Here is a 12,182-nt window from a genome sequence, read left to right as displayed (position 1 = left end):
GTTTCCCTGCCTTAACAGTCCTGTAAAGAGGTTTCATTGGCCAAAAACCTTTGAAAGTGTCCTGGAGCTTTATATTCACACGGATCCTTGGGATCCATTTTTAAAGAATGCCCAATATGTTTCCAAAAATCTACACAAAAAACATATTCTATATATTACTCAAATCTCTTGTGTTCTTTAAAAAAACAACTGAAAGACAGATACATTACGTAAAAGAGATTGAATTCGGGCAGACACCTCATAACACTGAAATGGGAGTAGTTAAGCAAAGAAATAAGCATTTCATAGAGTGAGAGAACTGCAAGAAATTGTTTATTTTTTCATGAAAAATAAATCTTTTAATCTCTTGTGTGGTTAAAGTGGCTTTTTGTGACACATTCTTTAGTAACCTTTGCATTTGAAAAGTTCAAACATAATCAACAGCTAAATTAGACATGTGTCTTTCTCTGTACCTTTCTGGTGCTTTCTACTGTGCAAATTCACTGTTCATTCAAAGCTTTTAGTAGCTCATACCAAAAATAGCAAGACAGCGTTTAAGGACACCTGCCTTTCTTTTAACAATTTCTTTGGCATCCAGTTTCATGTCCAATCCTCTGTTATGAAAGGTGTGTACGCTTACATCTTAGTTAGAAGCAGTCAAAGTGTGGAGCAGTCATAGTGCATGTTATTCTTTTTGGCATCCAGTCGCTGGATCAATCAAGGTCTATTGATGCTTTTGCTAAAATCATAGGAAACCATGCTCATCAAGTCCTTTTGGAGTGACTGGGTTCCATTTTGCAGTAGTCTTTGTGGTAGCATAACCTGCAAGACAAAAGTAGAGATACTTAATAAATGCATTTACAAAATGCTAACAAAGTTACGTGAATAGCATTAATATTAACATATGGTACCTGATTCTGATCTGCTTTTGGAAAGCTCTAGTGGCTGAACATCTGGCACAGGGAGCCCCCTCCCTTCCACATCACTCTCCCCTGATGACATATGGTCCTCTGCTTTCATGTACAAGGCAGGCCTCTTATGATATTTGGCCCGATAAGTGTCAGTCATACAGCTATCCACAGAAAAGTAAGTGGTGGGAAGAGCTATATCTGTTGGACCGGGGGAGTCTGTACCATCGTCGCGTGTGGGATTTGGACTGGGTAACCTTTCGTCACTCTCGCTGGCCGACAGATCGTTCCTATCCTGGTCCGATGACCCTGACTTGGAGCTGGCGTCTGACGAAAGCCTGTACTCGGCAGGTGTCTCAATCCGTCGCCGGAGGGTAGTGTGCGAGAGTGGAGACAAGCCATTTTTGGGTTCATTTTGGGAGCTCGTTCGCATTGGCACCTCCGGCGGTTGGTAGTGGATGCCAGATGGGTCAGCGTGACTGTTGCCAAAAGTCTTGGGGGGTAAAGGTGGGGGATAGTTGTGCGAGAAAGAGTCTATATGGGCAACAGTGCCAGTTTCTTCTTGTTCAGAGAATGGTCCGGCAAGGTCATCTGAGCTGTTCCACTCAGAGCTGCTGGTCTTTGCTAAGTAAGGAGGCACTGGGCTCGCTGGGCTGCCATCAACATTTTCCTCTTGTTCGCTGTCCAAACCATTGTTCTTTTCCAAGATTCCGGGAGTGTATCGGAAGGCTCTTCTTCTGTTACAATACACAAACATCAGTATTTTACTTGTGCCAAATCATGAACTACTTGAAATGTCCTTTAAAGCTCTTTTTTACCTTTGTATTGGCAGACCAGAGAGGCTGTCTGCATCTTGTAGATCTGGAGATTGTCTTTCCTGTTCACCTAAAGAACAATGAAGCCTCATGAGCATTTTATATCACAACACACCAATTTTTAAATTCATGGTCATCTCTACCAGATGGTCAGTGGTAACATCTGTCATGTGTTTTTATTTGAACATGGCTACAGTATTTTTTTTCCCTGTCTCTCTCCAGCAAAGACATGTTATCTAACAGGGGTCATGGTGAGGCCCTTTGCCTGGTGCTGTGAGAGGAAGTATCAAAGCAGCTAGTCTGGCAGAGCGCCCTCAGGCCCCCTGTGTACCACTGTGGCTGTCTGATCCAGCCAAAGAACGTGGCCCCTCAAAGGGAATTTGGGTTCATATTCAGGCCTGGTTAGCTTTGTGCTAACAGTACTAATGAAACAATAAGGACCTGGAATGAACTCAGATTTAGAAGTTATGCAAACCGATGACAGTAAAAGTCGTCATAATGTGATGTCAAAGAATTACGCTGCAATAATTTTGAGATAATAGCTGATTTCACCCAATAGAACAGCAAAAGTGTTTAGAAACATGTCCCCAGGTGGGGGCCGGTGTGGAGCTTAGCCAAGTTAGCAGGGTGGGTGTGATTTACAAGGCCTGAGACAGACAACAGCTGACTAACAGTACAAGGAAGAGAGTGAGTGGCTGAGGACCATCTGTGATGTGTCAGCATACCCTCTTTTTTTTTTTCCTGTGCTCTCTCAAAGCATTAGTGGCTAAATCCTTTGTGCTGGCATGCAATTACGCCGGGGTCAGACTCCAGACTCCAGATCCCCTCCACAACACTATTGCATTTTTAAGCCGTTAAGTCCATGTGGCAATTCACAATTTGATGACGCTGATCTGCAATGTTGGCAAGCAACGGCAACAATATCATTCGCAAAAACACACACACACAAAAAAGGATGCTGTTTACAATGCTTTTCTCCCTCGAAAATCCCTTCATCTTTATGGTCACACGCACGGTTGCCAAGAGGAAGCTTGAAGGAGAAAGCAGCTGAATAACAAAAGGGCAAGGCGGCTGTGTTGTTGCCTGTCTGTTACGGTTGAAATCAAAAGATTTTGCAGAAAACAGCTATCAAATAATCAATATTATTCCATCCGAATTGAATGTAAATCACTTCTTCAGGTTCGAGCTCTGGCTGATCTCCAGAAAACATTCATTTTGGCGGAATTTGGGGAGCACTGCTTAAGCTGCGGACGCCAGCAAAACAGATGTACTCAAGGTGTCCTGCTGTTTATATGGCCTACTGCACTTGCCTGGGAAAGCGTCCACGTACTGTGATTGCATGGATTAGGCTGTGACTCAGTAGAATTTTATGTACTATCTTAACTGCACCAAGTGGTGTGTAACTGCATTTCCATGACATTCCAATGTTAACGGAAAAGGGTAAAGTCAAAATAGGATTAAAGAAAGTGAAGCTGTCTCATATGCATACATGTTTTTTGCACTTGCTAAATGTCAGTGGTTGACATATTAAGAGCCATGCTGTGTGCTGCTCTACATTCGTCTTTTTAACAGCTGTGAGTATAGAGAAGCATGTAAATCACTCACAAATCTGTCTTTAACAGAAAGGATAACTGCGAAAAGTTCAAGAGAGGCACCTGTTTGTCATCCACTAAAAGTTATTTAGGATATTTAACTGAGAGGAACAGAGAAGTGATCTGACATCATTTCAATTATCCCAACTGCCAGTGAGAGACTCCCAGTGGAAATAGAAAATGTGACTCTATACAGACCATGAAAGCAAACCCAAACCCGGTTTGGAGAAATTGTACATGCAGAAATTCCTGACATCTCTTTGAAGTTTGTTGATGCGACAAAAAAACAAAAAAACTCTACACATTTCAGTTCTAAGGGCTGTCAAGTTGAGATTTGTAGTTCTGTGCGTTCTGCTGTCTGGGGTACTTAAAATTCTTGAACATCAATCAGGCTCGCATGCATATTTGCTGTGCAGCTTTTCATTAAGACCTGAGCTATGTGGGGAAGAAGAGGGAACCCTGGAAATATGTCAAGCTTTCAACTATTTTATCTGTCAGTGGCCAAAACTCCAAAAGGTCATCACACATTCTTATAAATCATTTGGAATAGCCTTTGTTTCTGTGTGTTTTTATGTGGCACAGACATGGGAACAGTAAGCCAAATGCCACAATGTAAATATGCATTAATCTCATGGCATTAACACATTAAAACCACACGCAAACTCACGAACACACATTCACTGAAACAATGTATATAAACACACACAATGGGCAATGAATCCATTGAATCCAATAAAGGATCAAATTCACCATTACTCTTTTTTTTTTTTTAAGCAAACTGAGTCGTAACAACTTTTCTATTGGATTTTAATCAGGTCTACAGGAGCCACCGGAGCCAACCAGGACAAAATCGAGTAAAGGTGTGATTTTCTGTCTAGATAGCAGGTTAAATTGGACCCATCTCCTGACAGCCGTGACCTTTCACGCTGTTACAGACAGGATGTTCTGCTACCATTTCTGCTTTGGTATAATGTAACTTAATGAGATTTTCTCACAAGGACAAAAGGCTGTCAATAAGGTGACCAAGAGGGGCCCGGATTTTGACTTTAGGTCCCTCCTTTGACACAACAAACGAGCACAAGAATGAATCCCTGTGGTGAAAATGTTAACTGAACTCCTCACAACTGCCCACCCACATGTGTGTGCTTTTAGAAAGGATTTTGGACTTTAATGGACAACTGAAATCTGCTCAGCCTTCTCTGAAACTGCAGCTCAGGCCACTGAACTCTGGCCAAATTGACTTAGGACACATTAACTGCAGCTTGTCAATACAATTTGCAGACAGTAGGGCATAAATATCCCATACTGATAAAATAGCTCCTGAGGAGTAGAACTCAAAGGCCCTAAAAGAGATTTTAAACAAGGATTAGATTAGCAAATTTAGCATTAAAACATCAAATTAATCATCCGTAGACACTTTCCAAATACAAAAGTATTATGAAATTTTACTAAATAAAGAGGAGGCAAGTAATTGAACTGAGTTTCGTGTGTGATTAACAGAGGCACTGGGGGGCAAATAGCCTCAGTGAGTAAATAATGGCATTAACATGTGCTTTTCATACAAAAAATTAACACATTCTACTTTTACCTTTGGGCAAAATGTACATTTGTGCCATCAACTATGAACACAAATTTTATCAGGTAAAGACTAGCCTTAATGATGATTTAATGGGACATCTTTCGAGAAATACAAGAAAAACAAAAAAAGATATGGCAGCAGTGAATAAATAAGCATGCCTTATTTGTCTCTTTGGCAGGGATTCTTACACATGAATCACTCTGCATGTATAGATGCTCAGGCAAAATGACAAGACCAGCATACAACACTATGCATTTCTGCTTCTTTCCCCAACCTTACCACACTTGTGTAAGAGCTATTTTCAACTCTGAATAAAACTTAAGGCGGATAAAATTGTTGCTGCTGTTTTTGTGCTGCATTTCATAACTCTTTGGGACCTTGAAACAACTGCAGTGCTACTAAATGGCATTTCCACTGCCTCATGTTTGAATACCACCTTGTGACAGGCCCAGTCATGGCATTTTCTGCGTGGCTGGGCACAGTTGGGTGGCTCCTACAAGCTCACTCATCTTCCCCTCTTATTCAGGATTAACTCGGCGTATTCCTGTTGAGGGAATTAGTTTGGTATTTTTTAAGATATTTCCCTCCCTTTTTCTCTTTGCTGATACTGTGTATCATAAACAAGCATGTGCTAGATAAAGAATGAGAAGGGTGTCCAGGCGACAAACCCCTGAGTGCTATTCACATCTAATCTTCCTCCAAGATAAAAATAACCATTATTGCAACTGTGCAACATGACTCATATTTGAGGCTCATCATATTTCATGTTTTACAGACTTTTTTTAACAGTAGTTGTAACCAAACTGATTTCCCCCTGCAGAATTTTTTATCCCCATGGATGTAAAAACTGCTGTACTTCCTGATGCAACACATTATTCACTGCTGTTAAAGGTTAACAAAGTGCTTGAGGTTCTTTTGTCACCATTTCCTCTTTAACTTTTTTGTGTAATATGTGAGGAAGGAAAAAGACCTGACACAAACCAGGATTTTTATTTCTGACATTAATACTTAATTAACAAAAAAATCTGGATCTTTATGAGTTTTCTACTTGCATTGAGGTTTCCTTTAAGCCCATGTACATTCCTCTGCGTGCTGCATAACATAAACTTTACTCAGGAAAAAAGGTCAAGGCCAGGCGGCGAGCAACCAGAGCACACATATTTCCATACAGTATCCCTTCAATCAGGCTGTGACCTTACAGTACTGATGGAACAATAAATCAAGGAAATTGCTGAGTACTATCTTAATGTTTCAGACACACGGAAGTCTACGGGCAGAGGAAAGTTCTTTAATGCCAGGGCCAAGCCTTTGTGAACGACTGATACTTTCATGAGTGATTTATTTCCACAATATAAAACAGTAGAAAATGTATATTTATTTGGGATTTATATGTGTACATTCTAAAGAAATGATTTTAATGAAAAAAATTAATGAAAAAAAGTATATATAAAAATTCTTAATCACTGCATATATTAAATGCTCTCTTCTTTTAATACGTGCACATGCTGGAAATATACAGAGTAAGCAAATGTTGCTTAAATAAAGTCATTTGTATGCAGAAGTATGACATTATGCACATGTGAGAGTCACTTACCAGTGGAAAACGCAGCATGCAAGATGTCAGCCTTCAAATCATTGCTTCCTCTCGGAGGGAAGTGATCCCTAAAATACAAAATAAATTCAATTATTTATGCATTGTGGATTGCCACAAGATATTCCAGAGCATGATCTTTTACCAGCCACTTAAAATGAATAACATGGTTGCATGCAGTAAAACGGGGAAATAAACCCTCTTAACCTCAGCCTTAATATACATCTTTATCATGACTGATTTACAATGGTGTAATTTGATACTAACTCCTGCTACATTCTTTTCTTAAATAGGACACCTACAAAGATATTATTATAATTTCTTTCAATGTATTTTTTTCCTTTATTGTTATTGATCCTTTTATTTTATCTTTTATTGTACATATCCTTTTAAAAGTGCTATGCTTTGTATTTGCTGTTAAATGTTTAAAGATCAGGGTTGCCACATGTTTTCATTGACAAAATTCCAAAGCTTTTTCATAACTTTTCAAGGACCCTTTATATCTTTTTTTTTTTTAAATTCTATTATTGTTTTTTTTTTATTATTAGAGGTTAAGTGACACCGACAACTACAGAAAATAAATTTGCCGTTATGTTACATGATGTGGAAGGTTATCTACTGAAGATAACTGTTTCATTACAGGCTATAAAATTCCATGATTTTTCCAAAACATTCAATGATTTTTACGAATTTCGTGATTTTTCCAGGCCTGGAAAATGTGATTGTGAAATTCCATGACTTTTCCAGGTCTTAAATGACTGTGGGAACCCTGAAAGATGTCATAATAAATCCAATGAAAACTAGCAGTAGAAAAAGTCATGACTTATAACCAAAATAAAATTACAAACTTTATACATTTTCAATGACTTCAGGTCTTAAACCAGTCCCAAAACATCTTCACAATATGTTGAAGAACTGATAATCAAAGGAGCCCTTTACCAAGTTACTGTCAAGAGAGGGGCTTGAATAATTCACTAGCAGTTGAGGAAGTCAGCGATCTGCTGGCTCTTCCCTCTGTGTACAGGAGTTGTCAGCTAGTTGAGATAATTATCTCCAAACAAGACCTGTACCACAAAGCCAACAAATGACAGCCCAGCATAATAAGGCTGGCACATCTGCCTAGTGTGCATTTATGTTAAATGGGTCTTGCTATTCTTAGAACAGTTTGTTTGTAATATTTAATCATTTAAAGATGGAAGCACTTTTGAGTCTCAAATCCTTATGTGAGTAGGGCATGAGATGATAAAGCAACATTCTGACGCTGGCACCACACAGCAAAAATTGTGTAATAGCCATAGCTGCGCCAAGTTTGTGTACCTGGCTGATAAGACGTAGACAGTCTATTTTACCTTGACAAATGCAGCTCAGGAATGGGCTGCAGATCTTTGGAAGAGAGGTTCTCTACCACCGGTGAGTCGAGATTTGCTGAGCCATTGCTTAGTCTGTCACTACTCTCATATCCAGATTCAGTTCGCTGTATCTTCCAGTTGTCATTCCGCACTTTTAGAGTTGCTGAGCCCTTTGACCTGTCCTTGTCACTGTAGCCACCTCGGCCATCTGAGTCCAGCGAGCTTCGGCTGCCACCTGTTTCATGCCTCTGCTCATCCTCATAGATGGTCATTAGGCTTTTGGGTTTGCGTTCCTCTCGGCCTCCCCACGTGAAATCTCTGTCTTGCTCTCGGTCGCGGGAGGGAGACTGACTATTGGGTCTCCTTCGCGGGCTGTGCTGCCTTCGTTCTTGACTTCCCGAGTTACCAACGCCACTTAAAACACTGTCCACATTGAGCGCCTCGCGCATGGGCTTCCAGGGGCGGCTGGACCTGCTGCGACTTCCAGGGCGCTCTCTGGAGTCTTGGCTGCTGTCAGTGTCGTATCCGTTGGAGACGTGTTCCAATCTCCGGCTGTGATGACTACTGCTGATACTGGGCACATTGGGCAACACTTGGACCCTAGAGTGAGAGCGAGCGGGCTCATGTGAGGAGCGTCCGGCAAGGTGGGGCGTTCGCTCGGTCCGTGTGGGACCTTTTCCTTGACTGCTGTACAGCCGAGTTTCCAGGTGTTGTCTGAAGCCATTCTCTGGAGGGGAGGCGGAGCGGGAGTAGGTCCTGTCCTGACCTGGATCTGATATAAAACAGGAGAAGTTTCATGAGAGCTTGAACTAGGAGAACAGCAAAACACATTCTAAACAGATGTTTTCAATAAATGAGTTAAGAATAAAAAACTTTTTTCAAATTCTAACATTATAGACCTGTTAACCAACAAATCTACTGAGACAGTAAAATATGTGATACACTGTACAATATATCTTTTTAACTTCTCTAAGCTCCAAACATGCCTTTGTCGTATATGAAAAAATAATGCATCAACTTTGGCTTCTTTTATATATATGGATCAGGATTCCTAAATTTTAAGACAAGTGGAATTTAAGACTTTTTAAAACTGTTTTAATGCCACTTTAATTGAAATTTAAGAGTAATTTTACAGTAGCCATTATTGAAGGAAAAAACATGTACATCAATTACTTAAGAAAAATTGGAATATATTTTATTTTTCTATTTATTGTAAACTTAAAACATAAATCTTCTTTGATTTTAATGCACGACGCATTTGGTAAATTATTGGTTTTTTTAAATCCATTATTTTGGGATTTTGAAAAAAACCAATCCTTTTCAATTAAAAAAAATCCTATCCCTGATGTCGAATTATTTTTAAGACTTTTGAAAGATTGATTTTAGACATCTTAATGCTAAACAAGGCCTTATTTTAAGATAAATGAATTAACTCATTTTAAGACTCTTTGAGGATCTGCAGCAACCCTGTAGATTGTCAAAAATTTTAAACTGCACCTGATGTCATGAATAATTTTCTCAAGACCAAAAAATTTACTTTCATTGACACCTTGACACCAAGACACAAAACTGTGCCAATGTGCAGGGTGGGCAGAAAGTGAGGGAAGAGCATGACGACAACAGGGCTGCTGACATTTATGTGTGCAGATGACGGGGAGGTGTGAATTACAGCAGACAGCGGTCGATTTCTAGCCGTGGTGTGTACACGGACGGGGGCCAGCTTATTTACAAACATTCATGCAGCTACACACGATAAAAGGAGCACTTTGGGTGTAATTTTGTGTGCACATGCATATATGAGCATGTTTTTCAAATACATATGTGACACATCTTCACATGATAGTGTGTAACGGATGTGTGTCTGCTATTCCAAGGACACTTCCAGCAATAATAGCCACTTTCAAAATATACGGCCAGACATCCTTCCTGGAAACTAGTTCACTCGTGTTGAGCTATACATACATACATACACACACACACACACACACACACACACACACACACACACACACACACACACATTTATTTTATGACACAGCGGTGACATTTTTTGAGCAGCACTACATTGGCCACGAGTTTTGATTTAATCTTTTAAATGAAATCAAAAAGATAATTTCAAAATGTGTGGAAAATGTGACATTTTAGTTTTAGTGTACTAGTCCTTATTTCAGAACTTAAAGCTTGAATCAGAGGCTGCATGCTTTGTGTTGGAGTCATCTAAATAACCAGGAAAATCTCATCTGCTCTAACATCGTGTTTGAGTGCACAAAAAGTGAATCTAACACTACATATAACTGTCAGTCCTTGGAAAGCCTGCAAGAGATACAGTCCCTATTGCTTCGGATTCTGCTGACTGTGTGCCAGAGTTAAATCACTTCAAACATCACTCTCTACATTTTTCGCCAGTATATAGGATACCGGTGTGTTTCAAAGAGTTTCTGCAGCGCTGTCAACAGTACACAAGACTGTGGATCATTTTGGAAGAATGGTAACATGCCTAAATCAATACAGCCAGAAATCATTTATTAATACCTTGGAGTTATCTCACAGTTTGATATGAACTGAGCAGCAAAGTGGCTTAAGCTTTTCTTGAGTGATTTTTTTTTCTGGAGAAGACTTTTTAGCAGAGTCCCAGCCTGGGTATGAGCCCCACTGCTGTAAATGTATACTACTTACATTAACTGTAGTGTCACCTCCAGCCTCTCCATTCATCATGGTGACGACACTAGCCTCCTTTAGCTTACTGCATTCAATCATAGCAGGACGTGAGCTCGCTGCTAACGCAGGCTACTGCTGTTCATATAGTCGATTTGGGAGTGTGTTAGAATTGTGCTTCATAATCTCTAAACTGATAGTTAAAAGCAGTTATGTACAAAGAGTCTTAAAAGGAGCAGACCGATCAGTGTACTGATGAGAACTAACGCACACTCAATTTGTGAGGCAACAGGTACATATAGTTCCAAAAATCACATTCCTGGTACAGACAGTACCAGGAATGTGATTTTTTTTTAGTTAAATTCACCCTCTAATTATATCATACAGTATTTATCACTATTTTGTTGGATCAGGGTTACAGTATGTGTTTGTAAATGTCCATGGGGACCACAGTGAGGGAAACCAATAGCTCTGAATATGAGAGAGCAGGATGAAGGCAGGCTCCAACAGACGTCAGCGCTTAATCCCCTTTCTGACACATTGCTCCCGAACCGACGGTTACATAAGGGCTGGAGGGAAGTGGAGGGCTAGCCTTTTGTATCTTAGAGCCTGACAATTCTCATGTGTATGTTTGTTATATGTTGCATTGCATGTGCAGTCCCCATCTATACGTCCACACACTGCAACCAACCTCTGTAGCGGGATTCTGGCCTCCGTTGACCGCTCCTATCGGGCTCTCTTCTGGATGGATGCATCCCACGCACCTCTCCTGCTCTCTGGGCAACTTCTCGAGAAATCTCCCTGAGGCGACTTTTGGGATCGTTGTTGCCAATTTTCACTTTAAAAATAAAAGAGATGTCAAGCATAACTATGTAATTAATGCTGAATATATATATTTTTTCAATCTCAGTTGTACCTCTGCTGAATCAGGTGGGGATTTCCACTACCACTGCAGACACTATTAAAATTATTTCTATCTCAGTGTATGTATAGGTATCTATTGTCACTACATCCTTCTCCATGTCACTGTTTTCTATCTTTCAGTGCCAGCACCCCTGAGGCACTGAGCAGTTGCAGAGCAGACAGAGGCAAACTTTACAGCACATCATTGTGCTGATGGATACGGTATATTTTCTGCCACATGAGGGGAAAGGCAGCAGGGTGGAAACATGTCCATGCAGAAGCTTCCCTGCTCTGTCTCTGGCAGATTTTCACTTTGAAAGGCAATGATTAGTCATGGCACTGGAAAACATGATCATACTGTGGTTCTGTTAGCTGTCAGAGATTTCAACAGCAATCTCTGTGAAGAGAACAAGATGTTTCAAAAAACACCAGGTATTTTTAGAGACTGTTTGGTATTCCATATTCTCTTCAGCACCAAAAAAGAAGTGTAAAGTTCACAAGCTGATTAATCAGAACTTAATAATTTGACTGTGATGCTTCTTAAAGCTTTGACTAGCATTTTTCTTCCTTCTCTTCACCAAATCTTAAGCAATGAGCTTTCAAGTGCAGACAAAGAGTGACACACAAAACTCAAGGACCATCACAATTTCATACAGCTACATACTAAACATGGAACATGCCATAAAATAAAAAGAGATGCAATTTCACCAGTCTGATCTGCTCCCACAACCTTTTGTTTCATTGTCTTTCCACTAAGGTCAATTACTCATCTTCACAAATCTCCTTTTCTCAATTTACACTCCTCTCCCCA

The 12,182-nt window shown here is 40.1% G+C and overlaps 1 protein-coding gene across 1 annotated transcript in view; it reads right to left on the bottom strand.

Moving 5' to 3' along the window:
- Positions 1-299: 299 nt before the first annotated feature.
- Positions 300-12,182, bottom strand: part of LOC121962033 (inactive ubiquitin carboxyl-terminal hydrolase 53-like) — a 34,125-nt gene continuing 22,242 nt past the window's right edge. The window contains exons 12-17 of the mRNA XM_042512215.1: positions 11,160-11,306; positions 7,814-8,585; positions 6,468-6,535; positions 1,706-1,772; positions 891-1,624; positions 300-801 (exon numbers count right to left, since the gene is read on the bottom strand). Coding sequence (XP_042368149.1) covers positions 725-801; positions 891-1,624; positions 1,706-1,772; positions 6,468-6,535; positions 7,814-8,585; positions 11,160-11,306 — 1,865 coding nt within the window. The 3' untranslated portion in view covers positions 300-724. The remainder of the gene's footprint in view (positions 802-890; positions 1,625-1,705; positions 1,773-6,467; positions 6,536-7,813; positions 8,586-11,159; positions 11,307-12,182) is intronic.

This window comes from Plectropomus leopardus, chromosome 23, assembly GCF_008729295.1.
Source record: "Plectropomus leopardus isolate mb chromosome 23, YSFRI_Pleo_2.0, whole genome shotgun sequence".
Taxonomy (NCBI): Eukaryota; Metazoa; Chordata; class Actinopteri; order Perciformes; family Serranidae; genus Plectropomus; species Plectropomus leopardus.
Note: the sequence above shows the minus strand (reverse complement) of the source record. Positions and strands in the feature narration are given on the sequence as shown.